The following is a 25,948-nucleotide window of genomic DNA, read 5'->3' on the forward strand; positions in this document are numbered from 1 at the left end:
TGGAGTTCTTTTGCTTTTCCCATCTGGTCCGTGAGCTGGGACAAGTCACGTTTCCAAGGAGTTTGCCAAGCAGTGATTCGGAGGTGGCTTTTTTAAGGTCAGATGCACAGCAGCATGACTCAGAGCTGGAGCTTGGTGAGGAGCCGCTGAGTATCGCTGTAAGGGGCGATGGGAGCCGGGAGGGGATCCAGGAAGCCCAAAGCTCATAATGTGGGTGAGTCTGCACGTGGGTTTGATTTGTGCTGTAAGACTGGGGTGAGAACATCCTGGAAGCACAGCCTGCAGGAATGACCCATGCTTACACAGCAGTGACACAGCACCAACCTGGAGTTGTTCAATACACTGTTTATTGAGCAGCGCTGACTATGTTACCAGCTGCCCCCTCCCCCCCAGCCCAGTGCCTCACTGGTGAAACCACAGTTGTGCTGCAATGGCCACCAGCGGGGGAGAACAGCCCTGGCCATGTCTGTGTCTCCATGGGGAGAGTGCGGGGAGCTGCAGTCCCTCCCTAAGCAGTCCTAGGCATAATCCACCCCCATGGGGCTGTTCTGGGCTACTGAGAGGCCCTGGGAAGTGTCTCTGCTGTGCTTCATCGTCCCTATGGCAGGCAGCAGAAAAGGTGAGCAGAGATGTGTGAGACGGATGCATGCGTGTCCTTGCTCGTGTCCCCACCTGCCCCGGTGTCTGCAGAGGACAGACCCCTGTGTGTCCCTGCAAGCTGCCCTTTTCTGTCCATATGCACAAGGGGGTGGGGCAGGCAGGTGCCATTTAGCAGAGGGAAGGATATCAGCTGTGATGCAGTGCTCAGCGTACACGTGTAGGATCGCAAAAGACTTGAGAGGGTAGACTTGTGCGGAGGTATAAAGCCATAGGTGTATGAGCCAAGAGCTGCTCTCACCTTCACAAGTGTTGGATCACAGCTCAGTACATCACTGGGTCTGAGGCAACTGGAGATAGGAGGACAGACGTCACAGCAACTTGCAGGGCAGCTTCTTGCAGGAGCCCCTGAGCAACCCTCCAGGAGCTGTGCTGAGGTTCCTGGGGCTCAGAGAGCAGACTGGGAAGCAGAGCTGCCTGATGGATGCCCTGCATGCCCACACGCAGTGCCCACGCAGATAGCGGGTGGGTAAGGGTGAGCTGGTGGCTGTGGGAGCTGCCTGGCCTCCAGTGGCAGCCCGTGGCCTCACAGGTGAGCTGGGGCATAGCAGCCAGATCCTGGTCCAGGGCTGCAGCAGCTTTGGCTGTGCCTGAGAACTCAGTAGTAGGCGCCGAGCAGGGTGGAGACCTTCTGCAGGAGCTGCTTGTGGTTGGCGTGCAGCGGGATCCTCCTGTCCAGCACCTGCCAGCGGATGCACAGCTCCGGGTCGCAGCCCTGGAGGAACTGGAAGGGGAGCAGGACACCATGCGCATGCTGTGGCAGGGCCAGCTGCACTCAGCAGCACCGCCAGCCTCCCACCCTGAGGTTTTGGGGCCCCTGCTGTGGTGCCACCCCATTGGTAGCCCTGTGTTCCCTCTCCCCTGCACACAGCTGGAAAAGCTTATTCCTGATGAGAGAGATCTGGGGCTGGAGCCAAAGGAATTCATAGAATCACTACGGTTAGAAAAGGCCACTAAGATCCCCAAGTCCAACCCCAGCCCACCCCCCCATGCCCACTGACCGTGTCCCTCATGCCCACGGTTCTGGAACACCTCCAAGGATGATGGCTGCCTGGGCAGTCTGTTCAGAGGGGTCTGCCTTGCTCAGGGGGCTTACCTGCCCCACACCCACTAGGAGCCAGCGCCGGGAGCTGCAGAGGCAAGAGGCCCTTACCGAATTCAGCCGCTTCATCTCCACATCGTTCTGATTGTCAAAGTGCACACTGATGGCAACGGTCTCAACCCAGGCGTTATCTGTGTTGCGGGGGTCATCGAGGTACCCCTTGTGTATCTGCACAGGGAAGGACTGCTGCATCAGCAGAGCCATCACCAGCACTCTGAGAGCACCAGGAGCTCTGTGTGCCCGTACCTCGGTGCCTTGTTTCAGCAGGTTTTGGAACTGAGGCCAGAACTCCCGACGCAGGATCCACTTGAGCTTCAGCGGCAGCGTCTCACCCGGCTCCAGCGAGCCCTGCAGCCAAACAGCTCTCACAGCCCAGCTGCCACCAGCGTGGCTCATCCCACGGCTGCCCCAGGCTCAGGTGGAGGGGAGCAGGAAGCAGCAGGGCCCCCCGCCCTCCTCCCGCTGCCAAAAGGCCTCAGCGGTGCTCAATCACCCACTGCTGCTCCTGGAGCACTCCAGCAATGGCTTGAGAACGTGGCTGGAGCTGCTCTGCTCCGGCTCTTACCCCAGGCAATGCCCAGACGTCTGACACGGGATACTGGGCCACGAGGACCTCCAGCATCTTCTTCAGGCTCTTCCTGATAATGGACCCATCCAAGTTCCTCCTCCAGCTGTGAGAGAGTCCCAGGTTATGCTGCAAGCTGTGCTCAGCTCCCTCTCTTTGGTCTGAAATGGCTTCGTGCCCCCTTCTCCATTCTGTCCCCAGCACCACTACATGCTCACCGGGTCACAACTGGGTGCAGGGCATGGTTGGGCCCAAAGCAGTGCAGCCTCCCGCGACCGCGCAGCCCCGTCCTGCCCATGGGATTCCTGGTGGGAGAGAGCGAGCAGGCTGGAGGCTGCTCAAAGCCCTGCACCACCCTCCCTAATTCATAGAATCACAGAATGGCTTGGGTTGGAAGGGACCTTAAGGATCGTTCAGTTCCAGCCCCCTGTCATGGGCAGAGGTCCATCTCTGGTGCTCTTCAACATCTTCATCAATGACCCAGACACCGCCCCACTCCCCCTCGCCCACCTCCCCATGCTGGGAGCACTCACAGTGGCAGTCCATCCTGCACGGCATAGAGGCCGTGGAAGCTCTGCCTGTCGATCAGCCCATCCATGGCATTGTAGTTGATCTTCAGGAGAGACTCCAAGGAGCTGGGCACAGGAGGCAGCCCGGTGGTGAGGGCAGGGTGTGCCATGTGTGGGGACGGGGCAGAGGTGGGAGGCTGGATGGGGAGGGCCCCCCCAGGGGATACTCACGGTCTGAAGGGGTCTTGCACAGCTGTGTCCCTGTGGTCGGCTGAATAGGCAGGAGGGTCGTAGAGCTGGAAATCCACCTGCAGGGCATATGGTTGTGTCAGTGCCACTGGCAGCCCAGACGTGCCTGTCCATTCAGAACACCTCCAGACATCCCCACGTGAAACCCAGTCTTGTTTCACTGAGCACAGCCTCAGTGTTTTCCCGGGGAGGCATCTCTGGCCATGCCTGGACCCTCTGTGCATTGGAGACCCAGCTCCAGTTCACTGAGCACTGGCAGTGTCTCCAAGAAGCCACTCATCCCAGGGCTGGGGAGAACAGCAGCTCCCAAATGTGAAACTTCTCTCTCTCTTGCTGCAACAGTGGCTCTGTTCCCATTCCCACTTCCCATCCTCCTCCAGCCCCACTGCCTGAGCTCCTACCTCCCAGGGCACCTTCTCATCCGGCACGGGGAAGCGGATGGTGTGGGACCCTGGGTAGAGAAGGTTCCGGGCCAGCACGTGGTATGGGGGCTGCTTCTCTTCAGGCTTCTCCTCTGGGTCCAACTCCTTTTCCTCTGAAGTCCTGCTGGAGACTGCAAGGCAGAGACAGCAAGGCCTCACAGGGCAGGTGCTGAGCCTCAGCAGGACTGATGCTGAGGCTAGTGGGACTGCCGAACTCTAATGCTGTGTCTTTGCTCCTGGCATTCCTTTGGGCTGTGCTGCTGGGGCTGTGCTTACCCAAGGGCGGCATATCCTCCTCTGAGCTGAAGCCACTGCCCTGCAGTGCCTGCATGATCCACCTCAGGGCTTTGGCACTCTGATGGACCTGCGTGGGACAGGTGAGGGTCTGGAGGGCCCTCTCAGGGCCAGGAGAAGAGCTGGATGAACAGTGCAGAGGCTCATCCCAGTGTTCCATTTCCCATTTGCCTTTCTCTTTGAGGCTATTGTTTTCTCAAGGAAACTCTTAACGTTTTAAGGGGAGCTGATTCAGAAGGACTTCCTCTTGTGGTTCAGTTGACCCATGCCCTTGGAAAAGCCCATGCTCCCAAGGCAGTCGCTCCGTTTTTGCCTCACCTGATCTTCCAGGGCGCCCAATCTCTGCTCCACCAGACTCGTCCTCTTCACCCGATCCATGTCCAGCAGGTCTGCCAGCACATCAACTCTGGAGGGATGGTGCAGAGAAAAACCTCCTTAGGAGTCACGGCTGCTGCAGATGCTCAGCAGCCCACGCTGTGTGGGTGCCTACACCTCCGAAAGACAGATTCTCACGAGCATCCCCCGTTGCCTGTATGCATAACAAGGAGGGCAGCAACAGCTCCGATCCCAAATCCTTCCTGCCCAGAACAGGAAGGGCGTCCCTGTCTGAGGTGTGACAGTACCTCTGTGCAATGTCTCGGATCTTCTGCTCTGTGTTCTGCTTCTCCTGACACTGTTGGTGCTGCAGGTAGTTCTCCTTCAGGTACATCTCCCAGGAGAGGAGGGCGGCTTCTTCGTTCTTCTCCAGCTTCTCTTCTGCAGGAGGAAGGGGACGGCAGGGCTGTCAGTTTCCTGCACACATTATCTCCCTTGGAGGGAGCTGAGGAAGGGCAGGGGCTGCTCCTCACTGAGCTGCCTGTGGCGCGTGGCCGGCCTGCGGAGCAGCCCCCGCCGCACCAGGAGCTGCAGGTGGCTGAGGAGGATGAAGGGTGGAGGTGCGGGTGGGCGGCCGTGGTACTCCTCAATGAGGTCGTGCCGCTGGAACTTCCAGATCTGGTCCGTGTGCTGCTGGACCTGCTGGAAGGTGTAGCTGGGGACAGAGCCCGGGCGTCAGCTGCGCAGGGGAGTAAGGAGGCACCCCTCATCTGCGGGCTGCCCTGCCTAGGGCCAAGCCTGCAAGTACAGCCTGCGTGATCCACAGTCAGGACCGGGGCTCCAGGTCAGACTCACTTGAACATGGCGATGAGGAGGTTCAGGAGGAGGATGTTGGTGAAGAGTAGGTACAGGCACAGCAAGATGACCGTCAGCCACTCTGGGAAGATGGGCTCCTTGTTGTCCTCGTTGGTCTCTGGGCACTTGGGCTTGTAGGGGTCAGTCCCATTGGGGCTGCACTGATCGATGTTGAAGTTCACCCCTGCAAAAGAGCACAGCACTGCTCCACTGCAACCAGCCCTTCAGTGTCTCACGCAGCATGCTGTGCTCTTGGACATCGGGGTGGCTGAGAACATGGCAGGGGTTGGAGCAGGCCGTCTGTGCTGAGGGTTTCCAAGCCCACTCTACATCACCCTCTCTGTCCTCAGCACTCTGCTTACTCCTGGCAATTTACAGCTGTGACATGGAGCTGGATCAGCTCTGGCAGCTGGCACCCTGCTCCTGTGCCTTTGCACATCTTGACTGGTTGTCCTGAGCGGTTAGGCAGAATCAGTCCCTGGCTTTGGAGTGGTGGCAACACTGAACATGCCCTACATTTTGTCTTTGCTCCCTCCTGGCCTTACCCTGTAGCACGGAGAGGACTCCTGTGCAGGACTTTGTGGCTGCACGAGTGTGGCACCCCCTGGCTCTGTAACAGAGCCACCGGGCTCGGGCCACACAGCCAAAGGCTGGCGTCCCTTACCATCAATGTAGGAGGGGATCTGCCCGAAGATGGTCAGGTAGGAGTGGTAGACCACACCACGGAAAAGCCACTCCACGCGTTCCTCGTTGTGGATCAGGATGGCCTGCTTGGCAACCCCGAAGGACACCACCCACACTGCCAGCAGGAAGAGGAAGAAGAAGACATCCTTCATCTGCAAAGACACAATGAAGCAAAAGTGTGTCCTGGAGCACAGTGCCCTCTGGGGTAGGACGAGATGGGTGGCACATCCCCTGCAGGCGGGGCAGGGCAGGCAGGGCAGGCAGGGCAGCCCTCACCATGCGCTTCACAATGATGATCTTGGGCCCCAGCGTCTTGCTGACTGTGAAAATGTGCATCAGGCGCAGGCAGAAAATGATAAATGCCAGTGACAGTATGATGCGCCCCGGGTATAGCGTTGATGGAATCAGCCTGGGCACAGAACAGAGGAAAGGAACATCTCAGTGCCAGCGGCGTGGTTCTTCTTCTGATTTTAAAGCGATGCATTTCTGCAGTATCTGTGACCTTCCCGCGAGTGCTGAGTGAGGGCTGCAGCATGAAAAACACCTCCCCTAAAAGCGGCAGGAAACAGCGGTAAATCGGTCAGGATTTATCACGTGGCTGTGACAATCTTCAGTCTTTTGAAGCAGAAATTGGAGTTAAAAAGGTGTACAGTTGTGGAAGTAGCACAGAGCCCACTGCAGCCTGCAGCTCGGCCCCGAGCACTGCGACTCACCTGCAGGTCAGCCCCACGATGAACACCACGATGGCACCGACATCCAACTTGTTCCAGAAGTCCTTGAAATACAGGGAAGCCATCTTCAGGGCTCCGAGCCCATCTGGATCATGCAAGAGCTATTGGGAAAAGAAGTGGGGTTGGAACATCAGTGAAACCACTGTACGGTACTCACGTGCCTTACCGAGAGGCAGAGACCTGCTGGCCATCACTGGACTCTTCTGCTTACCTGAAGCAGACCTGAGCCTACAGGGTTTTCTGCCAGGGCAAGGAAGGAGCACGTGACCTTCCATGGGCACCGGAGGGGTGCCTGGCAGCCCAGCCCCTCCCAGCTCCTCCCAAGCCCTGCTCTGCCTGCCCCATACCTGGCGGATCTCCTCGCACACCAGGGAGAAGAGCCAGAAGTAGATGAGGTACTCCCACCAGGATGGTGACGGCTGGAAGTCGACCATCAGGACGTAGGCGAAGAGCAAGAGGAAGGTGAAGTAAGAGAGGATGTTCATGTGGAAGATGACGACAGGTGCTGTGAAGAAGGCTCGGAAACGTGTCAGGCAGCCCATGGGCTGCATCTTCTTCTCCCTGAGGGCAGTGAGGATGGAGGCATGGCTCGGCTGCCTGAGGTTTATGAGCCAGCTGGAGGAGGGAGCTGAAGCAGAACCTGCCTCCACGCGCATGTGTCCCAGCTGCAAGAAATACCTGAAGGCGATGAAGCTGGTGTAGAGGAGTGGGAAGAAGAGCATGCACACGATCACCCGCCAAAGCCCGTTGTCCACACACATCTTCCCCCACCAGACTTTGGTTAGGAAGGCCTGTGAGGAGGGAGGGGAGCACTGCTAGAGGAGCCTCCTCTGCATCCTGGCTGATTTGCAAGTCCAGCTCATCAGGAATGGAGCCTGAGCTTGCTCCACAGGGGTACCGGGGATAAGTGATTTCCCCGGTGATTTCACCACCCTTGGGAACCCACCTGCACACCCCCATGGGACACGAAATTCATGTTCTTGGCCTCCAGTGCCAGCTGCAGACAGGTTGTCTTCCCCCAGGCCTCAGAGACACGGACGAGGAGCTTCTGGGCTCTCTCTTCATCCTTGCGATAGCACTCTGTGAACACACCTGGAAGAGCAGGGAGATACGGCTGAGCTCTGGGCCAGCCCATTGCTCAGCAGGAGGAGCACCAAGGAGAGCTTTGCAGCATGAGGTGAGCATCACCACGACTCTCCATCATCCATCGTACCCACCACCCTTTAGACACATCCTGCATGACAGGACGTGAGAGTGTTCTGGGCTGCTGGTGTTCCTCCCACTCACCAATTGCCTTGTGCTCGTACTGCTCAGCCAGGGCCAGCATTTCATCAGTGGTGTCTGTGTCTTCCTCCTCCTTGGCCAGCTCCTTCAGGATCTTGCTGCAGGCCAGAGCAGCCGCCATGCAGTCCTGGCTCTGGGGCAAAAGAGGTCAGAGAGGGTGTGGGATGCTGAGCCTCATCCCACAAGTCCCTGGCAGTTCTGACACGTCCATTGGTGTTTCCATGGGAGGGAAAGAGCATGTCCCAGGCTGGCTGCTCAGGAAGGACAACTTGCTGTGCCAAGGGCCGAGCTGTCCTCCTCTCTGGGTGCAGGGGCAGAAGGTAACCCAGTGCCATTGGGAGTACAGGGACAGCCCTGCTCTTGTAATAGGACAACAGGACAATAGGACCCATCACATGGGTGATGGGATGTTTGTGACTCCACATGCAGTCTTGCCTCTTGGGCTTTGGAGGTTTGGTTTCAGCTGAGCCTTACAGCTGGGACTGATGGGTTTGGGCTGCAATACCTGGGCCCAGATGATTTCTGCCAGTTCTTTGCGGCTCTGGACCACGGCCCAGATGAGCAGGTCACGCACTGGGTCAATAGTGAAGGTGACTCGGCCAGAGGTGCGTTTGTAGAGGGACCGGAGGCTTGACCCCTGAACCTGAGAGGTATGCAACAGTCAGACCTGTTTGCCTGCCAAGAGACTGACGAGAGGAAACAGTCCCTCAACACAAATTCTCCCTGACCCCTGGGTGGCTGCCTCCACCAGCCATGGAAGGGCCTTTGCTGCAGAGAGGAATGGCCAAGGCAGGGCTCATCCTGGAAAAGCCTCTCACCTTCTAAGACTATAATCATAGGGGATGTGCCAAGCATGCCCGGTGTACAAGGAGCCCCTCTGTCCTCCACCCCACTGGGTCCTGCTCACCAGTCACACAGCCACCCAGTGCTGCACAGGTAGGAGAGTGGGAGCTGCATTTTGAATGTGAGGCAGATGACTTGGGAAGGGCTTTAAGGGACTTGAAGTAAGATTCTTGAGTGGACAAAAGGACAGCGAGCTAACCGGAACCTCCAGGGCTTTACTTCAGCCAGTGCCCCCCTCCCTAACGCAACCCTGCCACCACGTAACCTGAAGATGCTTACGTTCAACTTGATGTGGGGGACAGGGATGGAGAGCCGGGGCCGTTCCGTGTGCTTGGGCTTGGGGTAGAGAGGTTGTGTGGAGCGGCCCAGCAGCTCCCGCAGCACCTGGGAGACATGATGCAGTTGGATTCGTGGCATTTTGGAGCTGGCTGTGTGCTCCTTCTCCTCCAGGAGGACTTTCTGCAGCTTGCTGTGGAACAGGCAGGATGGAGCCATGTTGTCATAGAGGTAAACCAGGGTGTCCCAGGTGACAAACTCCTTGAGACGCACTCCCTGTTCCACAAATAGCTTCACAAACTCTGGCTTGTTGGAGATCAGGGCAGCTGCCATCACGGAGTGGAGATCTGTGGGCTGGCAGACCAGAGGCAGAGGTGAGGTGCTCCATGGCCCCACATGGGTCACACCTCACACCCCGCTCAGATGGGTGAAGGTTTTAGCCACTTGGAGTGATGGCATTGGCAGAGACCACAGGGCAGGGCTACCACGAGGTGTCTAGGTATCAAGAGACTCTAGGTTGGTATGTTGTCTTTCGAAGATACCAGTTTTGAATGAAATACCGACCACCTTTGGAAACAAGGTTCATTACAAGCAGTGAAGCAAATTGAGCCCAGTTCTGCTTTGGTTGTTTGTGGCCAGGAATGGCAGAAAGCCCCTCAGCCTTTCCTACCCTCAGCCCCCAGCCCGGCGTGTCCCACACAGCCATGCTGCAGACAAGCAGCACAGGTACTGCCTTACCTTCCACTCATAGTCGTCTGTGAAGATCTCACTCCGAGCAATGTCCACCCTGTTCCAGGCCACGGCTAACTTCAGCTGGTGGTCCCAGTTCTCACGACCGAAGTGGTCCTGGTTTCGGGATGCTGCATGCCAAGTGCATGTGTTAGAGCAGAGCATTGTTTACCCTCTGAAAGCAGCCCCAGAGGCCTGACCCTCTGGGAGAAACATCTCCTCCCAACCAGCTCAGCATCTGGGGAGCCCTTTGGTGTCTCCAAAGCCAAGCTTGTGACTGCCACTCCATTCATCTCCTTCATGCCCCCAGGCAGCCCCCCAGCTCCACACCTTTGAACAGCGCCTGGAGGATGGCCACATCCACATCCTGCTGACCATATTTGCCCTCTCTGAAAATGGTCAGGAGTTGCCGGCTCCGCACTATGTCTTGGATCTACAAGGAAAGCCACGGGCGGGCAATCAGCAGCAGCATCTCCTCCTGTGTGGGGCAGCTCCTGGCTCTCCTTGGGTCACCTGCAGCCTGCTGTGCTGCCCCCAGCCCAGCTGGGGCTGGTGCCACACTGCTCTTGGGGTCCACCAGAACAAACGCTCCCAGTGGGAGCCTTGCTGCCCCCAGGAACTCCTGGGGTCTCCACATGCTCAGGGAGAGGAGCTGTCTGCCTGCAAGAGGCTCACCTTCTTGGTCCACTCCACCACCCGGCCCTCGGTGAATTGCTCATAGGTATCGTGGAAAAGCACACTCAGCTTCTTGCGGATCAAGGCGATGGTTATCTCGGACACAGGCAGGCCAGCCACCTGTGCAATGACATCGGCCACACGCCCAGACCCTTCCACAATCACACAGGGGGTCCCATTGGTGATGGCATTGTAGATAGTCTGCAACAGAACAGGGAGGCTGGTCCTAGTATCACCAAGAGGCCAGCAGCCCTGCTGAGATTGTTGCTACACCACAGCACTCCTATCCAGCTGCATTTCCCATTTCCCACCAATATTAGGAGATCTCAGGATGGTGGAGTCACTGTCCCTGGAGGTGTTCAAGAACTGTGGCGATGTGGCACTGAGTAGCATGGTTTAGTGGGCATGGTGGGGATGGGTTGGGGTTGAACTTGGTGATCTTAGCAGCCTTTTCCAACCCTAATGATTCTGTGATTCTGTGATCCCTGCAAGGAGCAGACATGCTGCCTTCTGCCCTCTGCCCCGGCTCCTGGCTTTCCCAGTCCCAGCCCATTCCACCACTACCCCTCTTGGCTCTGCTGCGAGAGGCCAGGAGCGGTTCCTTACATCGAGTGTCCCAGGGCCTCCTTCCAGCACCACACAAACGATGGGGATCTTGATGGCAACACCTGCAGGGAAGCAGAGCCCAGGTCACCTCCCTGCAGGGAGCCCCCCGAGCAGCTGAGATGGCCCATTGTGCCTCGTCCCCTCCCCTGCCTCTGGCCTGGCTATATGTTGCTGTTACCTCCTTTCACCTTGGTCTGTTTGGAAATGAACTTCTCCAGCCGGGTCCTCAGGGGGATTTCTACTCCATACCTCCCATGGGTCCCATCGTCCACGAGGATGAAGTGGGAGTGATTGCTGTCCAGACATGAGAGGCTGCCTTGGTTCTCTTCATCCAGTACATACTCAGCTGGAAAGCCCCCCTGTAAGGTGCAGGAGGGGAGACCCTGAGCAAAGCCTGATGGGGCTGAAGGGGAGCAGCAGATGCTCAAATCAACCAGCATGTGGAATGGGAGCAAGACAGCACGCAGGGGCAGAACAGCCGTCCCTGCAGTTTCCATATCAGCTTTGCCCCACACTCCTGCCTCTGCTCCACTTGCCCTCCTAGGCTGTTCCCAGGAGAAGCACAACACCTACACAAGGCACTGGGTAGGGCATGAGGGGCTTCAGAAAGCATCAGCCTGGCAGCATCACCCGTTCTGGCCCAGCTCACCATGGGGCAGATGAGGCTCTCCCGGTTGTACACAGTCCCCCAGGTGGCAATGCCAATGGTGACAACATCGCCTTCCTTGTAGCTGCAGCTGAGGACGAAGTCTCGCACTGCCTCTCCCACCTGTTTCATCACACCAGCATGGGACCCCCCTGTGATGATCCAGGCCCCTAAAGGTCAGAGAGAGGCTTGGGAGTGGAGAGACCCTGCTCACAGCAATCTCCTACCATCCCACTGTACGGCTGCAGGAGCACCCAGTCCTTGAAGATGCTCCACCCCCCAGAAGACATTTTCTCTGCCCACTGCATCAATCCCTACCAGTACAGGAGGGGCTTTTTACACTGTGCTGTGTCTCTTACCAGTGGTCTGGGCCACTTTGACTAGCCCTTGCCGGAAGATGTTCTTTAGCCTTGGCTTCATGATGAAGTTTTTGGCCCCACCGGTGACCGAGATGAGCAGGTTGGGTGCATCAAGGCCCCAGTGCTGTGTCATGAGGTGGTAGATGACCCGAGGAGGAGTATCAGAGGAGACACGCACATACTGTAAAAAGAGCACATGTATTTTGGGTAGAAAGAACTGGGCTGGGGGGCAGGGCAACTCCACCACACTTTCTCCTGTCCCAGCAAAGAAACGGGGGCTTCCCATGCCATTTCCTGGCAGAGGTCTCTTGCTGCTTCCCCAGCTCTTGGTGCATGACCCTGTTCCATCCCACTTCCCTGGGAGCAGGCATCCCCATGATTGCCTAAGTACTGGGACAGGGAACAGCCATGCCTTGGAGCATGGGCCTCACAGCATGGAGACCAGTCTTACTGTTTCAGAAAGGCACCGGGTACAGGGCTGGAAGAGAGAAGGGATGTTGTCCCATCCGCCTTTCTCTGCATGAATGAGCGCTGCCTTTGGGGCATTCCCATGCTTTCCTAACTTCCTCTCCCCAGGAGGGAAATACTTGCATTTCATCTGTCTGGGCAAGATCTGAACACTGACTCCCATTGTACCACACAGGGGAGAAACAAATCACCTTTCCTGTCTTCTGTCCCAGGCCCGTGAAGTGGATGTCACCAAAGGCATCTGTTGGCATTTCCTGGATGTGCCTGTTGGGGTCCCACTCCTTCCCCAGGAAGAGGGGAGGTTTGGCAGCATCTTCCAGGTGCTGTTCCCTGAGGTAGCCACACTCGCACACCACCCTCCTGCAATGTACACCATCAGCTCCGTGGGAAATGAGCTAATCTCAAAGGACAAAGCCCCAATGGCCCACCTGCCTCAGCCCAGCTGGGAGGTGCTGGCATCGTCATCACAACACCACAGGCACCAGCTCCTCCCACCCAACCTGACTTCCAGCTCAGAATTTGTGCAGGAACAAGGGCTTTTTCTAGCAGAAAACATAGAAAATAATGGTATTTTCATCTATGGTGGTTTACGATAGAAATCGGATGGTTGCACAGGATAAAGTATGAATGGAAATGACTGCATGGCAAGCATCAGAAGGGTAACTGCCTGGGCAGCTGGCTATCGGCCACGCAGTGCCACAGAGCAGGATGAAGGAACACAGCCAAAAGGACTTTGTGAATTCCCTTGGTACCAGTTTCCTGAACAGAAAGGTGAGATTTTCTAGTGACGTAGCTTTGTCCCCAGATGTCCCTTTTGTTCCCAGGCAGGAGAGGGACAGTCTGACTTACCCAGAGTCTGAGGTCTGGGAGCTTTCCACAAAGTATGTGCACTCTTTCTTCCGGATGTTTTCAGGAATCCATGAGATGAGATTTTCCTGAGGGAGCAGGAAGAGCAGTGAGGGGTCACTGTTTCTACAAAGGGTCAGAACTTGCGCCAGGGGCCAGACACTGGTGCTTGGAGCATACCTAGGGGCCTTATTAATGCTCCCCCCAGCCTGAGATTCCCCACCGATGTGTCCCAGGACAACTATTCTCCCACCACTTGTGGCCAGCTCCCACTTCTTCCAGCTCCAGAACCCCAACTTGCCTTCTCATTGCTGCCAGAGGGGAAATGTGCCTTCCGCTGGCCCTTAGCCACGCTGCTGCTGCTCTGCTGGAGGTTGGGGACCACCTCGAAGTCGCTCATCTCCCTGGGGTGTGTGGTGGGGCCGTCCCCTCTCTCAGGGCACACTTTGTTCAGCTGGGAGGGGAGCACCTTGGTGTGCCGGCCACGCACCGCCATGGCTGCTCCTCTCTCCTGCTCCTAGGTGGGGAGGTGCTGCACATCTCCATCCTGAGTGCAGCAAAGGAAAAGGATGTACGTGAGCTGAAGGCAGTGGGTCACCCTGGGCAGGAAGGGCTGCGGTTAGGCAGTGAGCACAGCACACCGGTAAGGCAGTGGCAAAGCAGTGGGTCAGCAGGCCTGAGCTTAAAGAGGATTTTGGCTGCCAGCTGAACCCTGCATCACAGCCATAAAGATAAGGGCTCAGAGGACTTCCTGGTGTCAGGAAGAAGCGGTGGAGCAGAACAATGGCTGCACTGCACTCAGGTCCCCTTCCCCCAGGCTCAGCTCTGCTGCAGGCAGGGAGCAGCCAGGAACCCAAAGGACAGCACTCAGAAAAGTGTCCTTAAGGGCCTGGGGACAATGGCAGAGTGCAAGTTGCCCGCCCCCAGCTCGGCTGCACACTGCAGGCAGCATGCGGCCCCTCACCCCGGGGTCACCCCTCACCCGAGCAGGATAGTCACAGCACCTTGTGGGGACAGGGATGCAACGCGGGTGCTGCAAGCTGTCTGCAGACCATGCCACCCCCCCTCCCTGCTTCCCACAGACACAGCCATACCTTCCCCACAGCATCCTCCGCCTGCATCACCGGCTCCTCCACTCCAGGCCTGCCATGGGGATGTCAGCCTGCCATGTCCCTGTGGCAGGTCATCTTGTTGCTCGAGACGCAGCGGTGAGTGGAGAACAGGGCAGAGCTGCCTGCAAGCTGCCTGCAGAGAGGAGGAGAAGGCAGGGCGGCTGGCAGCCTCCCAGCAAATCAGGCTGCAGCAGCAGTCCCTGTGCCCTGCTGGAAGCTGCAGCACAAAGGCAAGCCCTGAGTCTGCCTGAGTCACGCTTCTCCTGCAGTCTGGGAGCGCTCAGCAGCCCAGTGCCGGCAGCCTCTTGGGTCATGCTGTGGGCAGGCTGGGCAGGGAGATAACTGCCAGTTATCCACCACAGGCACAGCCCTCAGATCTGCTGGCCGAAGCCGTGTGCACCCCTTCATGTTGCAATGAGCTGAGATGCTGGGGCAGCACGTTGAGCAAGCACGCAGTCTGAGTGAAAACGTGGTGTTTTGGCCACATCCTATAGCTCCTTTCCTAGCCAAAGCATGTAAGTTAGCATCAGCCTCTGTGCAGTGGGTTTTTGTCATTTCCTTGAACAAGAGCAAACTGCTGAGATTTGCTGGATGCCATTAATAAGGCAGTAAATAAAATCCATGTGCAATGTTTTACAGTTCAGTTGTAATTAACGCTGCACTGCCAAAAGAAGGGAAGCCAGGGAAGGGAAGACTGCACAGTAATTACACATTAATGCAACTGTTCATCCGCCCTCAGCTGGCTGGCTCTCTGGAGACAGTGGTTTTATTTCATTTGTGTGTATGCCAAAACCACTGTGGCCCAGTGGGACCCACATGGAACCCATGTATTCCATGTGAAGGGCTGCAGGACAAGGCATTGTGAGGGGATCAGTAAGCATTTAGTTACATAGCAATTAGGGCTGCCAACACCAGGTGAGGCCTGGTTACCTGCTCAGGGGCAGAGCACAGTTCAGCAGTGTGTGTGGTTGCCTGCAGCTGGCTCTCCCTGCAGGACCCTGAGCTGCCACAAGCTGTCCTTGATGGCACTGTACCACAGGAACTTGAGTTGTGTCCATCGTACAGTGGTGGAACCTGGCAGGGCTATGTTCCCCACACCCAGCCAAAGAGCTGCACAAGTGGTGAGTGGAAGTGCTCCACCACTGCTTCTGTTGAAGCTGTGGCGCCAGCCCTGTGTCAGGATGGAGTCCGCCCTGAGGCCAGGTGTCCAGGAACAAGATGGCGGCTCTGGGTCTTTGGCACAAGATGGCGGCGTTGGGTCCTCAGCACAAGATGGCGACTCTGGGCCATTGGTACAGCAGGTGCTGGGCTCTGGTAGTGGCACAGCACTGGATGCAGCCCGAGCAGCTGTGCCAGGCAGGCAGTGCAGGCCAGCAAGCTGAGACAGATGGAGCAGGGCTTGGAACACCCAAGTGTCACATCCAAGTGTCCCCAGAATTTAAGTTAGGTCACACACACCTTTGTAGAGGAATTGTTCTCACTGCATTCTGCATGCGTGATCAGTCTTGTAAACCCAAGGAATGGAAGGCTTAACCCACTAATTAACTCAGAAGATGTATGCTTACACACAAGTGCTTTGCTGTCATTTTTGGTGGCATGCAGATTCACTTTGGAGATGTCAGCAAAGTAAAAAACCTGAGAGCATCAACATTCACCATCTCATGTTCACAACCCAACCCGCTGGTGCTGTGGGCTGAGGAGGAGCTGGGGCGGTCCTCAGAAGGAAACATCAGAGAAAAAGCCATAGGGCATAACAGCCTTTATTGAGCACAGGGAGGGGCACCCCAATAAAGCTAGTCTTCCTCTGCACTGCTGTGCTCTCAGTACATGCAAGGGAAGAGCCAGGCGTTAGGGTTGGAGTCCCCATCCCCTGCCCTGCGGGGAGCAGCGCTGCGGGGGCAGCAGGACAAGTGCCACCCCCTGTGCCGTGGCTCTGTTGGACCCCTGTAGCCCTGCGGCCGGTAGCTGGTGGGGGGCAAGCAGTGGCACATGGGGAGGTCCGAGGTGGGGTGCGGCCAGCTGTGGGGACAGGGGCTGTGCTTGTGGGGGTGGTGTGGGGAGGGAGCACAAAGACATGTCCCCCGGTGCAAGGCAGGGAGTGTCTGCCTGTTCCCACGGCACTGATGTGGTTGTGGGGGGGTTTGCAGCCCTGCCAAGGGATGCTGCGATGCCCGGTGACACTGTGGTACGCAGGACCGTGGGCGGATCTGGCCATGCCCCTCAGCTGCGTCCCCTGCCCTGGGATTCCATGCTACCCGACATGTGCAGCCTGACTCCCTCAAGGGGATGCGGAGGGGGGTCCGCCCCCTAAACAGTGGTGGTGAGGGGGTCTGGACCCAGAATGGGGCTGAATTTTCAGGTTGTGTGTCGTCTTCATCCTCCGACATCAAGGGGAACCAGCTCTGAGGGAAGAGGGGGCATAAATCAATCCCTTCTCATACTGGGGGTGGGACAGGGACGGGCACCCCCATCTGGGAACTCACCTGCCTCTCCCTCCTCTGCGCACCGAAAACAGGGGGCGGCAGGACAGCTGGGGGGCTTGGAGTCTGAGGGAGGGAAAGTGCAATTGGCAGCAGGGACAAAGAGGTAGGCAGTGAAGAACAAATGTTTTTTTGGGAAAAACAGTTCTTTGGGGCATTCACCTGAGCAACAGCTTGCAGGGGGGCACGGCAGCGGCAGTAGTGCGGGGCTGGGTCCCTTCTCCGCCTTGGCTGGGGTGGCAGCTCTGTCTCGGTTGTGCAGTGCCTTACACGGGGGTGAGAGATGGGGGAGTGTGCAGGGGAGGTGGGCCTGAATGGCGGTGGGGGGGTCCGCACCCAGAACTGCGGAGCTGGGTTTTCAAGATGTGCGTCATCCTCATCCTCTGACATCCAGGGGAACAAGCTCTGCAGGAGGGGGGGGGAGCGTGAATCAATTCCTCCTGACGTGGGGGATGGGGTCACCCCTGTTTGGATACTCACTTGCCTCTTCTTCGTCTCAGTGCTGAAAACAGGAGAGAACTGGGACAGAGAAGTTGGTGACTGCAGGAGGAGAGCAAGGTTGGCAACAGGGAAAAGACGATATCTGGGGAGGCATCACCTCTTTGAGGAGAGAAAAAAGGTGTTTGGGGGAAATAATGTTTTCTGGGGCACTCACCTGAGTGATGGCCTGTGGGGGTGTGAGGGGGTGGCTGTGATGGAGCGCTGTGTCCCTGCTCTGCATGGGCTGGGGAAGCAGCTCAGCTTCAGCAGTGCTAAGCCCTGGGGGTGAGTGGGAGGCAGGGGATGGCACAGGGGGCTGCGCGTGGGAGAGTCCCGCTGCGGCCCCCACGCTTCTGTGGGGAAGGAGAGCGGCCAGGTCAGGCAGGGTGTGGTGATGCTCCAGCAGGACGGCCAGCAACGCACGGCGTCTCTCCTCTGCCAGCACACGCCCCCAGAACTCGGGGGGCTGTGGCAGAAGGGCACACAGGCGGGCAGCCAGCCCCCGGGCAGAGGTCACGGTGCTGAGGGAGTCTCTGCCACCAACCGCCTTCTCTGGGGGGTTTTCTGGAGGCGAGGGTGACCTCTGCCCTTCATTCTCCATCCCCTTGACAGACCGAGGGGACTCCGGAGGCCCTGTGAGCTCCTCAGCAGGAGGCGCTGGGGGGGGCTCTGCCCCCTGCCCACCCTCCAACAACCGCTTTATATCCATGGAGGCCACCCCCCGGCCCAGGAGCCCCCGGGGGCGACAGAGGCGCTGCTGGGTGATGATGACGGGCCGGGGGGGCGGCAGGGGGCTGGGGGGGGGCTGGAGGGTGCGGGGCGGAGGGAGGCCTCCCCAGGGGTGTCTCCCCCCCCTCCACCTGGCGCCACGCAAGCTGGGGCCGAACTTGGCCCGGTTGCGCTCGCCCCTGGTCTTGCGACGCTTGACACGGCCGGGCCCGGCCTGCGGCTCTCGGACAGCGTCCCCGGCGTCCCCTCGGCCTCGCTGCTGGCTCATGGCTGCGCTATGGGGGAAACGGAGGGGTGCTGGGTGACTGCAGGGACACGGCTTCCCGTCAGGTCCCCCCCGGTACCGCCAGGCCCCTCTCAGGGCCTACCCCCCCCCCCATCCGCCACCTGCACACACCGCCAACGGCCGCCAGGCCGCGCCCTCCCGCCGCAACCCCGGTGGGCGGGGCCGGGCCGGCTGCACGCGCCCCTCGTCCCGCCGCTATTGGGCGCCGCCAGCAGGCTGGGGTGGGGGACGGCGCGGATTGGCCGCCGGCCGAGGCGGCGACTGCGGATTGGCTGCGGTGTCCTGGAGGGGCGGGGCGGGGGCTGAAAGGCCGTGCTCACGTCCCACCGCGTCCCGCAGCAAGGAGGCGGCTGCAAGGGGAGGGGCGGAATGGTGGCTTAGAGGAGAAATCGGGAATCAATCACCGGAGACTTCTTCCGTTGTGGATCCGAGTGTCAGTGCTAGAAAACAAGGTCTCTAGGAGTAACATAGTGCCTGGAGGGGCGGGGTTTTGTGTTCGGTTCCACTGTGGCTGTTTCTGGCGGCAGAGGGAGCCAGAAGCTCGTGCCCTGCTCTGTGCTGGGGGCCGTGTGCCATGGCCCTGGGAAAGCTGTCCTGCCCAATGCTGACAAACAGTGCGTTAAAGTCAAGTTCAGGTGCAAACCAGGTGCAAAACGTAATGTGTAGAACGTGGGCTTCGGGGCGTGGTCATCACATGATGAGCTGCTTAGCAATGCCTGCTCTGTGTGCAATTGGCGGCACCGAGGAATTCCAGCTGGCACAGCTGTTTTAAATAGACTGATTTGGTAGGTTTTGTTTGCCTTTCGTGCCAGGTTTGATCAGCCTCGCTGGAGCTTTGCACGTGAGCCTAAGGTAGGACATTGAATCTTCTCAGCCAGCTCCTCTGTGCAAAGGGAATTGCTCAGCTCATAAGGTGAGTAAGTGCTGTTCTGTGGTGGGATGGTGTCTGATGGCCCTTATCCTTCCAGTCTTCTCAACAGCGAACGTTTGAGTCAGAAAGATGAAACAACTCTTTCCTGATGGCCGTGTGACCCTCTGTTGTTTCACAGACTCTGGGGGAACGCAGGGTGCACAGCAGATGGCATTCCCAGCTCCTCTAGGCTTCTTAGCTAAGTGGTGAGCTGGATGCCAGCCTCTGCCTGGGACTGCCTTGGATGGACTTGGAGGAAATAGCAGACAACAGTTGCTCAGGGCAAGCTGCTTAGCAGGCCTTTGCTGTCTAATGCTAGTTAAAATTATGTTGGTGCTGCTCTGCTGTAGCTGGTCCATAACTGTATGGCTGTGAGTGCCCCAACCCCCTTCTTTCTATCTTTTCTCACTCTATGATGTCCTTCTGTGATGGAGAAAGCAAATCCGTATGCACTACTTAAAGCAGGAGCAATCGTGGCCTTAACCAGGGGGCACCACCGTGCCTCTGTGCTTGTTTTCTTTCCCTATTTGATTTGCTCTTCTGTCTCTGTCTCAACAACAAACAACGTTTTACTACAGATCTAATTTTAGGGTTGCAATGGTCAGCTATCCTGGGTCTTCAGAGTGAAGCTGGAGATATTTCTCCAACTTCCTCATTTTCTGTTTATTTTAATTGGCCATCTTATTCAGTTATTGGGTACTGAAGGTTCCTCACCTGCTTCTTCCTCACCCACCTTAGGTTTTACCATGTTGTCCTCACCTGTGCCCAGCCTCATTAGGAAACTCAGAGACTCAGAAAAGGGAAAGCAGAGCTTAAAGGGAAGAAGGTGGAACTAGGAATGTCTCAAAGACCGAGGCCAGCTCAATCTAAGGATCTAAGCCAAGATCTAAGTCTAAGATATAAGGAAAGCGTATTTCAATCGCATGGATCTCCTTTTGATGAGTGCTGTTTGGACAAAGTGGCTGGGGGAAATAATCAAGCACTTGTTTGCTAGGGATGTTCTCTGTGTCACAGCTGGTGGTTGTTTCTGATGGGCAAAAGTGCTGCAGCCTTACAGAGAGCATTTTGTCTGCTCAAACCAGGGACAAAGCACTTCAGATGGAACAGAAAGTGCCATTTGGTTTTAAAATAGGTTCTTACAGAGCTCTGCGTGTGTGTGCTTTCGCCTATTGATTAAGGTGTAAATTAAACAATCTACAGTTAAAACAATCTACAGTTCCTTTCAGTGCCTGGAGGACTACACAGATTTGTGCAACCTCAGTCTAATGTAGCTATTGTGGAAACAAAGGCATCTGTCAACTTGGTTTTTCTAATTCCTTATCTTTTTTTCTTTCTTTTTTTTTAGTTAATTAACAAGGAGAACTGCTTTGCTCCACAGAGGCTGGCTCTGTAAATCAGCCCCTCAGAAATGAGATGACCAGAAGGCAGGATCCTGGCACTGGTGCTTCCGGGACCGTTCCCCACTGGGGAGCAAGTCGTACAAACAACTGCTGTGCCCACACTGCGTGCCTCTGTTCTTGAAGAGGATGTCCTCAATGCTCCTATTGATTTCTCTCTCTGACAGAGCTGGCTGAAGCATGTGGGATTTTCTGGCTTTGAGAGCTATTTACGAAAAGTACATGTTGATAGGATCCTTTGGGGACAGGTTGGGGGGATGCGCTTGCTGCCGTTAGCTTCCTCAGTGTAACCAGGCTTGAATGAGTCAATGGCCTTCTCTGAAAAACATGTTTAGAATAAGGTACTTGGAGGACTGGCTGCCAGCAAAAGTGCTACCAGTCTTTTGAACTAATGGACCTTTCTGGAAAATGAAAAATACTGACTGGCAAGGTAGTGATTTTTATTCCAAGTTGAGTAGAAATGAAAATATTGGACTCTTCCAGCAGTTGCCCTCTTAAGTGCTATAATATCTACTGTAATAAGTGATTGTTGTTGTGTCAAACCTGCATTTGTGGCTGCACTTCCAATTACTTCCTATCGGTGGGAGAACTTCCAAGGCAGCAACCATGAGCAGAAGGCTCTGCAAACTGAGCAGTGCCATCACTTGTGCTGAGCAGAGCGCCATGGCTTTGGTTGCCCTCGGGGTGAAGTCTGAACAAAGGGAGCTGGAGCAAAAAGAAAGGGGAATATGGAATGCTTGTGGTATATGCTGCAAATCGGTGCACGCTGTGCTTTTAGTTTGGCCCCAGATGTGCTGTGTTGAGTGCACAGTGGTTGGAGCTAAGCAGTGAACACCTGGAGCAGTGTTACCTCTGCTTCATCAGCACTCCTCTAGTCCAGTGCTGTGTTTAAGAAAGGATAAGAAAATAAAGAAGGTGGAAGTGCAGCACTGCCCCATCCCCGTGTATGCCAGTGTGAGTCTCAGTGGTAGGTGAGTCCACTGAACATCATCCAGTGTTGTAGTAGACCCTGCTGTGACCCGAGTGACCCTGACCTCAGTGACTGTCATCCTCCCACAGCACCTCATTAATTCCTGCAGGGGAGAGCTACAGGATGGGGTTACGTCAGGGGCAAAATTATTTTCCTTCATCATCACCCAAAGCATGCTATCGTGCACTTCTCATAGCCTGCAAAGCCCAATCTGCGTATCATCATCAAATAAGCTGTGCAGGTCTATGGATCTGAGCACAGGGCTGCATCAAAGGGCTCCACCAAGCAAGGGATGTGCCTTCTCACACCAGCAACTTCCAGAACCCAGGTGAGTGGGGCAGAGCTTCTGGCTGTACAGGGGTGATGCAGGGACCCATCCTGCAGGCATAAGAAATGTTAAACAGGAGGATTAAAGCTTTTTGAAGACAGAATAGGTATTGCTTTCATAATATTTTTCTTTTCAGCCTCCACATGAGTTGGCACAGCTTAGTGTGCTACAAAGCACTCTTTATTTTCCCTTGCTCAGAACATCTCTAATTAATTCTTGGCAGGGCTATCTGACTCTGCATGTAGATAGGAAGAAACTCCAGCAAAGCTGGGTCCTCCTGCAAGGCCACTCACTTGGATCTTTCCATTACGGGCCTTTGAGTGAACAGGCAAGCTTTCCTTGCATGATTTTCATACAGCAAAGTGGCTGTGGTATAGCAAAGGCACCAAAAGTCAGGTGCCACAGGTGCTGTAGGGAAATGCAGCAATAAGCAGTCTCTAGAGCCACAATGGATAAATGGCTTTTGTAGACTCAGACTAAAGGCAGCTGAAAGCTTCCAGCAGATGGGGAGCAGGGGAGCTTGTTTTACATGACTCTCTGAAGGCTGCAATATGCTCACCGTCAGTGGGGACCTGCTTTTTTGTTTTATGCAAACTAATTGGCTCCAGTGGGCACTTGGTGCATGTGCACATCTTAAGGTCTGGGTTTTAAGGGTTCAGAGAAAACGGAGTTCAGTAACCCCTTCACAATCAGCACATATAACATTTCTAAAAATGTACTTTTCTGAATGGAGGGAAAGAAATTACGGCGGTCGGGAAAAGTGGTAATAATCTGAGCTCGATCTTTTCTTCATCTGTTTTCAAAACATCAAAGTGCCATTGCTAAAGTTGATTCAGGGGTGGTTTTATGTGCTCAGTGTTGAAATACAATGCAAATGTGAGCAATTAAAATAACTCTACACGAAGATGACAAAATCGGATGGGTGTGCTAACTCAGTGACGTTTCTCTCCTTTCCCCCCACCCTTCCTTACGCTGTGCTGCTATTTGACAGCACTAGAAATCCTTTTGGGTTTTTGTGGCTGACTCAGAGCTGCAGACCTTTGCTACTGAAAGAAGAGGAGAAGGGGAGGGGAAGAGAGGTAATTTCTAGAGTGAACTAAAATCAACCACAGTATAATATGTTTCTGAAAACACTGCATTGTGTGTCAGTTCAGAGAAGCCTTTGGGTTTATGCCACCTAAAAATGAATACCACTTAATACTTCAGTAGGTTTTTTTTTTTTAATACTCTGTGATGCAGTTCAGAAAATGTAATGCAATATAATAGGATCTTGTTATGACTAAAGTAATAACTAGCCTTTATTCTGGAACAGATTTTCCTAAGAAAAGATGGAATGATGCACTTTGCATAAACCCTCATCTCTTTTAATGCTCTCCTGCTGTACAGATTATTTTTCAGGAACAAACAGTTGCTTGCAGAGAAGATGAAATGTATTGGCTTCCTTTTCTTCTGTATGCTGATGAGCATAACAGGTAAGACTACTTGTATTTAATCACGTTGATTTTTCAATGTAAAAATATTTTCACACTAAAACAGCGTCTTCTATGTAGTATCAGATATTGCCTGTGTATTAATTGCAGCTCCTTCCTGGCGTGTTTGATTTGTAGTACTCTGACTACAAACGGGCAATCCCTTACTCAACTGTTTGAGAAACAAGAATGTTAGGCTATAAGGAGGGCTCTAAATGCATTGTAAAGGAGTTGTCAGCATTTGTCTATGCACCAAACCTTTTGTTAACAGAAAGTTCTTCTGTGAGAGGGTTGGTACTGATGGTTTCCCTGTTTATTTACAGATGCCCGATCAGTCCTGGAAGGAGATGGTAATGCGAATATCTTGTTCTTTCTTATGTATCGTGAGCAATTCAAAGAGTCGTTTGTAACTCCCTGAAGGAAGAGTGAATTTTTGTTATTCTCTAAATGTGGAAAGCAGATCTGTTAAGTCCAATGATGGAGCTTCTATTCTTATAATCTTAAAATGAAAAAAACCAAACAGTAACAAATATGATGACCCCTTAAAGACAGTTCCTCCAAGGGGTTTTGGTCAAGTCATCACTTATCTGTTTTATGAAAACATAACTGGAAAGCACCAGACTTATAAGCATCTGAGAGACTTCCAAGAATTTTGGCTGTCCTGATAAGCAGTACTGGATGTTTGTCCAGGTGTTGGCAAGAAACACTGTCCTCCACAGCAAAAAGCTTAACATTTTCAGATTACTACAAATCTGATGAAAGAAATAGTGGAATAAACCCCTTAGCACAGCCGCTCTGCTGCTGTGTCCCTTGGGGTGATTAGCCTATTGGATTAGTGTTGGTCTTTGATTAGAAAAAACCCTCAACATCCTAATGATATTTACAGTGGCTTCCAGGTAAGGATGCGTTAATTAACCTTGGTTTGGTGTGGTCAGACAGAATTCTTTCTGAAAACAAAGTTGGGTAGCAGTAACTCGCACAACAAGATCACTGCTGTTGGTGTACACCTAACCAGCAGCATCCTCATTCTCCTCGTGCTCCATATCTTTCCTTGTGGCTCTAAAACCTTTTTGAATGCATCATCTCTGTTTCCACAAGTTTTTGGATTGAGCACGCTGCTTTATTTGTGCACGGCAAGTATTTCTTTGGCAACCTCTTAGGTGAGAGTGTGGCAGTCCAAAAATAAGGTATTCTTCAGCAGCGTCCTCTTCTGTTTACAAACAATTAGGGTTTTCTTTCTGACCAAGCAGCAGACTGCAAAGTGAATCTAAGTTCAGCTGATACTAACAGTTCTCTTCTGCAGATAGCATTTGGCTGGCTTGTTTGCTTTGTTATATGCCATCTGTGCAGTGCAAAATTTACAACACGAGGGTCTGACACTGAGATTAAAGCTCTTAATTCCCACTAAAGAGCCTGGTCTGAAGCTGAGTGTGATGAATGGAACGACTCCCTTTTATTTAAATGGGCTTAAAATCAAAATACCGTCTTTCTGCACAGCAAAGCTAAAGCCACTTGTAACTGTGCGGTTGCAGCAAGTGTTTATGTTTTACAGGGCTCTGTGTTGGCCTGGATTTGGGCCCGAGGCAGGTCAGCTCTTGGCATTTTCAGAGTTTATTTTGGTTCATCTCATCTTTGACTGTTGTTTCTCTGCCTTCTCTCATCTGGTGCCCCCGGGATGGGACAGTGGCTGCGCCCTCTGTGAAGGGAACGGAGGGCTCAGCAGCTGTGCCCGTGCCTGGCAGAGTGGAACCCCAAGCGACAGCGAGCCAAGCTTTCAACACAAATGCTTCATGTTGTAAGAATTACCTTTCTTCAATTGCCTTTCTTTTAGACCGGGAACCTGTGGCCATGCCATACTGGCCCTTTTCCTCCAGTGACTTCTGGTCCTATGTGGAGTACTTCAGGACACTGGGAGCCTACAACAGGATCGCCGAGCTGGCCAGGGCCTTGTTTGCACAGCTGCCTGCGGGCAGCCATCTTGGCCTCCACCGGCCTGTGCGTGAGGAGTGAGCACTGCCCGCCATGGTGCTGGGACAGCGCGCCCACACGCGGCTGCTGGTGAGCGGCCTCTTCAGCTGCTTGTGGCCCTGCAAATGGGCCTGTGTAGTGTTACGTGCTTTAGGAAGCCGCAGGTAAATTAGCCTTTTATTTTTGCAAGCTGTGCTTTTGTGCAAAATCAATAAACTCCTTGGTCACGTGGTGAGGTTTAAGGTTCCCATTATGTTGTCATGCTGCTGGGCTTGTCTTAGCAAAGCTCTGCTGTATGTGCAGTCATAGCGCTACTGTAAGTCGGTCAGTCAGAAAACTGAGACTCAAGATGCAGTGTAGCATTAATCAGAGCTGGATGCATGGGGGTTATCCTCCTGTGGTGCACTGCTTACACAAAGTATAGGTAAGTTGCACATTCAGTGACCGATTCCTAGCAGGACCTCCTATTTCCTTGGTACAAAGGCTCAGCAGAACTTCTTTGTCTCCTTGGCTCAGAGACACAGCCTGTTCCGTTAGCTACACAAACTGCGGGGCAAGCTTAACAATACTGTTACAACTTGTATCAGTAGCATCACAGGGAGCCGAGCTCAGCGCTGCCCGCCCGCTGCCTGCGAGCACGGACCGCCTCCCCGTGGCCCCGCCTACAGGGCGACCATAGAGAGGCGGCACCTCCGCGCGCATAG

General features: G+C 54.8%; 3 protein-coding genes and 1 non-coding gene across 10 annotated transcripts; 2 read left to right on the plus strand and 2 right to left on the minus strand.

The window, feature by feature from the left end:
* Window positions 1-333: 333 nt before the first annotated feature.
* TRPM2 (transient receptor potential cation channel subfamily M member 2) lies at window positions 334-14,499 on the minus strand. Of its 7 annotated transcripts, none has more exons than XM_040705888.2 (33): window positions 14,210-14,499; window positions 13,417-13,662; window positions 13,119-13,204; window positions 12,461-12,629; window positions 11,802-11,982; window positions 11,446-11,612; window positions 10,975-11,155; window positions 10,797-10,858; window positions 10,191-10,391; window positions 9,846-9,948; window positions 9,525-9,646; window positions 8,790-9,140; window positions 8,173-8,310; window positions 7,671-7,800; window positions 7,330-7,475; window positions 7,062-7,174; window positions 6,731-6,944; window positions 6,366-6,484; window positions 5,929-6,061; window positions 5,633-5,804; window positions 4,969-5,152; window positions 4,647-4,828; window positions 4,422-4,554; window positions 4,117-4,204; window positions 3,781-3,868; window positions 3,484-3,635; window positions 3,065-3,141; window positions 2,858-2,959; window positions 2,543-2,629; window positions 2,325-2,430; window positions 2,006-2,107; window positions 1,811-1,927; window positions 334-1,339 (listed from the first exon to the last, which is right to left on the minus strand). In XM_040705888.2, exons 2-33 carry the CDS (start codon window positions 13,609-13,611, stop codon window positions 1,256-1,258), a joined length of 4,485 nt encoding a protein of 1,494 aa, XP_040561822.1. In that variant the 5' UTR covers window positions 13,612-13,662; window positions 14,210-14,499; the 3' UTR covers window positions 334-1,255. The 7 variants fall into 7 exon arrangements, 6 of the variants coding, with proteins under 6 accessions (XP_040561822.1, XP_040561816.1, XP_046754506.1 ...); XM_040705882.2 differs by having other exon boundaries at window positions 334-1,381; XM_046898550.1 differs by having other exon boundaries at window positions 334-1,381; window positions 13,417-13,714.
* A 1,472-nt stretch (window positions 14,500-15,971) lies between these two features.
* LOC124417088 (extensin-like) lies at window positions 15,972-18,353 on the minus strand. The gene is made up of 7 exons (XM_046898570.1): window positions 18,314-18,353; window positions 18,048-18,191; window positions 17,363-17,466; window positions 17,188-17,290; window positions 16,870-17,112; window positions 16,711-16,773; window positions 15,972-16,629 (listed from the first exon to the last, which is right to left on the minus strand). The coding sequence occupies exons 5-7, from the start codon at window positions 17,095-17,097 to the stop codon at window positions 16,048-16,050; spliced, it is 873 nt and encodes a 290-aa protein (XP_046754526.1). The 5' UTR covers window positions 17,098-17,112; window positions 17,188-17,290; window positions 17,363-17,466; window positions 18,048-18,191; window positions 18,314-18,353; the 3' UTR covers window positions 15,972-16,047.
* A 4,477-nt stretch (window positions 18,354-22,830) lies between these two features.
* Window positions 22,831-25,470, plus strand: OTOS (otospiralin). Its single transcript, NM_001277706.1, is given in 4 exon segments — window positions 22,831-22,886; window positions 23,194-23,279; window positions 23,600-23,626; window positions 25,108-25,470. Coding segments are annotated over 3 exon segments (255 nt in total). The 5' UTR covers window positions 22,831-22,886; window positions 23,194-23,230; the 3' UTR covers window positions 25,287-25,470.
* Window positions 24,932-25,024, plus strand: MIR1608 (microRNA 1608). Its single transcript, NR_035094.2, has one exon. It is a non-coding gene; the product is annotated as a microRNA 1608 (primary transcript).
* Window positions 25,471-25,948: the final 478 nt, after the last annotated feature.

The sequence above is a fragment of the Gallus gallus genome, chromosome 9 (assembly GCF_016699485.2).
Source record: "Gallus gallus isolate bGalGal1 chromosome 9, bGalGal1.mat.broiler.GRCg7b, whole genome shotgun sequence".
NCBI classification, from domain to species: Eukaryota; Metazoa; Chordata; class Aves; order Galliformes; family Phasianidae; genus Gallus; species Gallus gallus.

Coding starts and splice junctions, on each gene's coding strand:
- LOC124417088 (XM_046898570.1), bottom strand. CDS start 17,097: ATGTCAGAGGATGAGGATGACGCACATCTTGAAAACCCAGCTCCGCAG. Junction 16,774..16,869: donor CCCTGCAAGCTGTTGCTCAG/GTGAATGCCCCA, acceptor TCCCTCCCTCAG/ACTCCAAGCCCCCCAGCTGT. Junction 16,630..16,710: donor CGCAGAGGAGGGAGAGGCAG/GTGAGTTCCCAG, acceptor CTCTTCCCTCAG/AGCTGGTTCCCCTTGATGTC.
- TRPM2 (XM_040705882.2), bottom strand. CDS start 13,611: ATGGCGGTGCGTGGCCGGCACACCAAGGTGCTCCCCTCCCAGCTGAAC. Junction 8,311..8,789: donor TCCCCCACATCAAGTTGAAC/GTAAGCATCTTC, acceptor CATACCTCTCAG/GTTCAGGGGTCAAGCCTCCG. Junction 7,175..7,329: donor TGTCCCATGGGGGTGTGCAG/GTGGGTTCCCAA, acceptor CCCTCCTCACAG/GCCTTCCTAACCAAAGTCTG.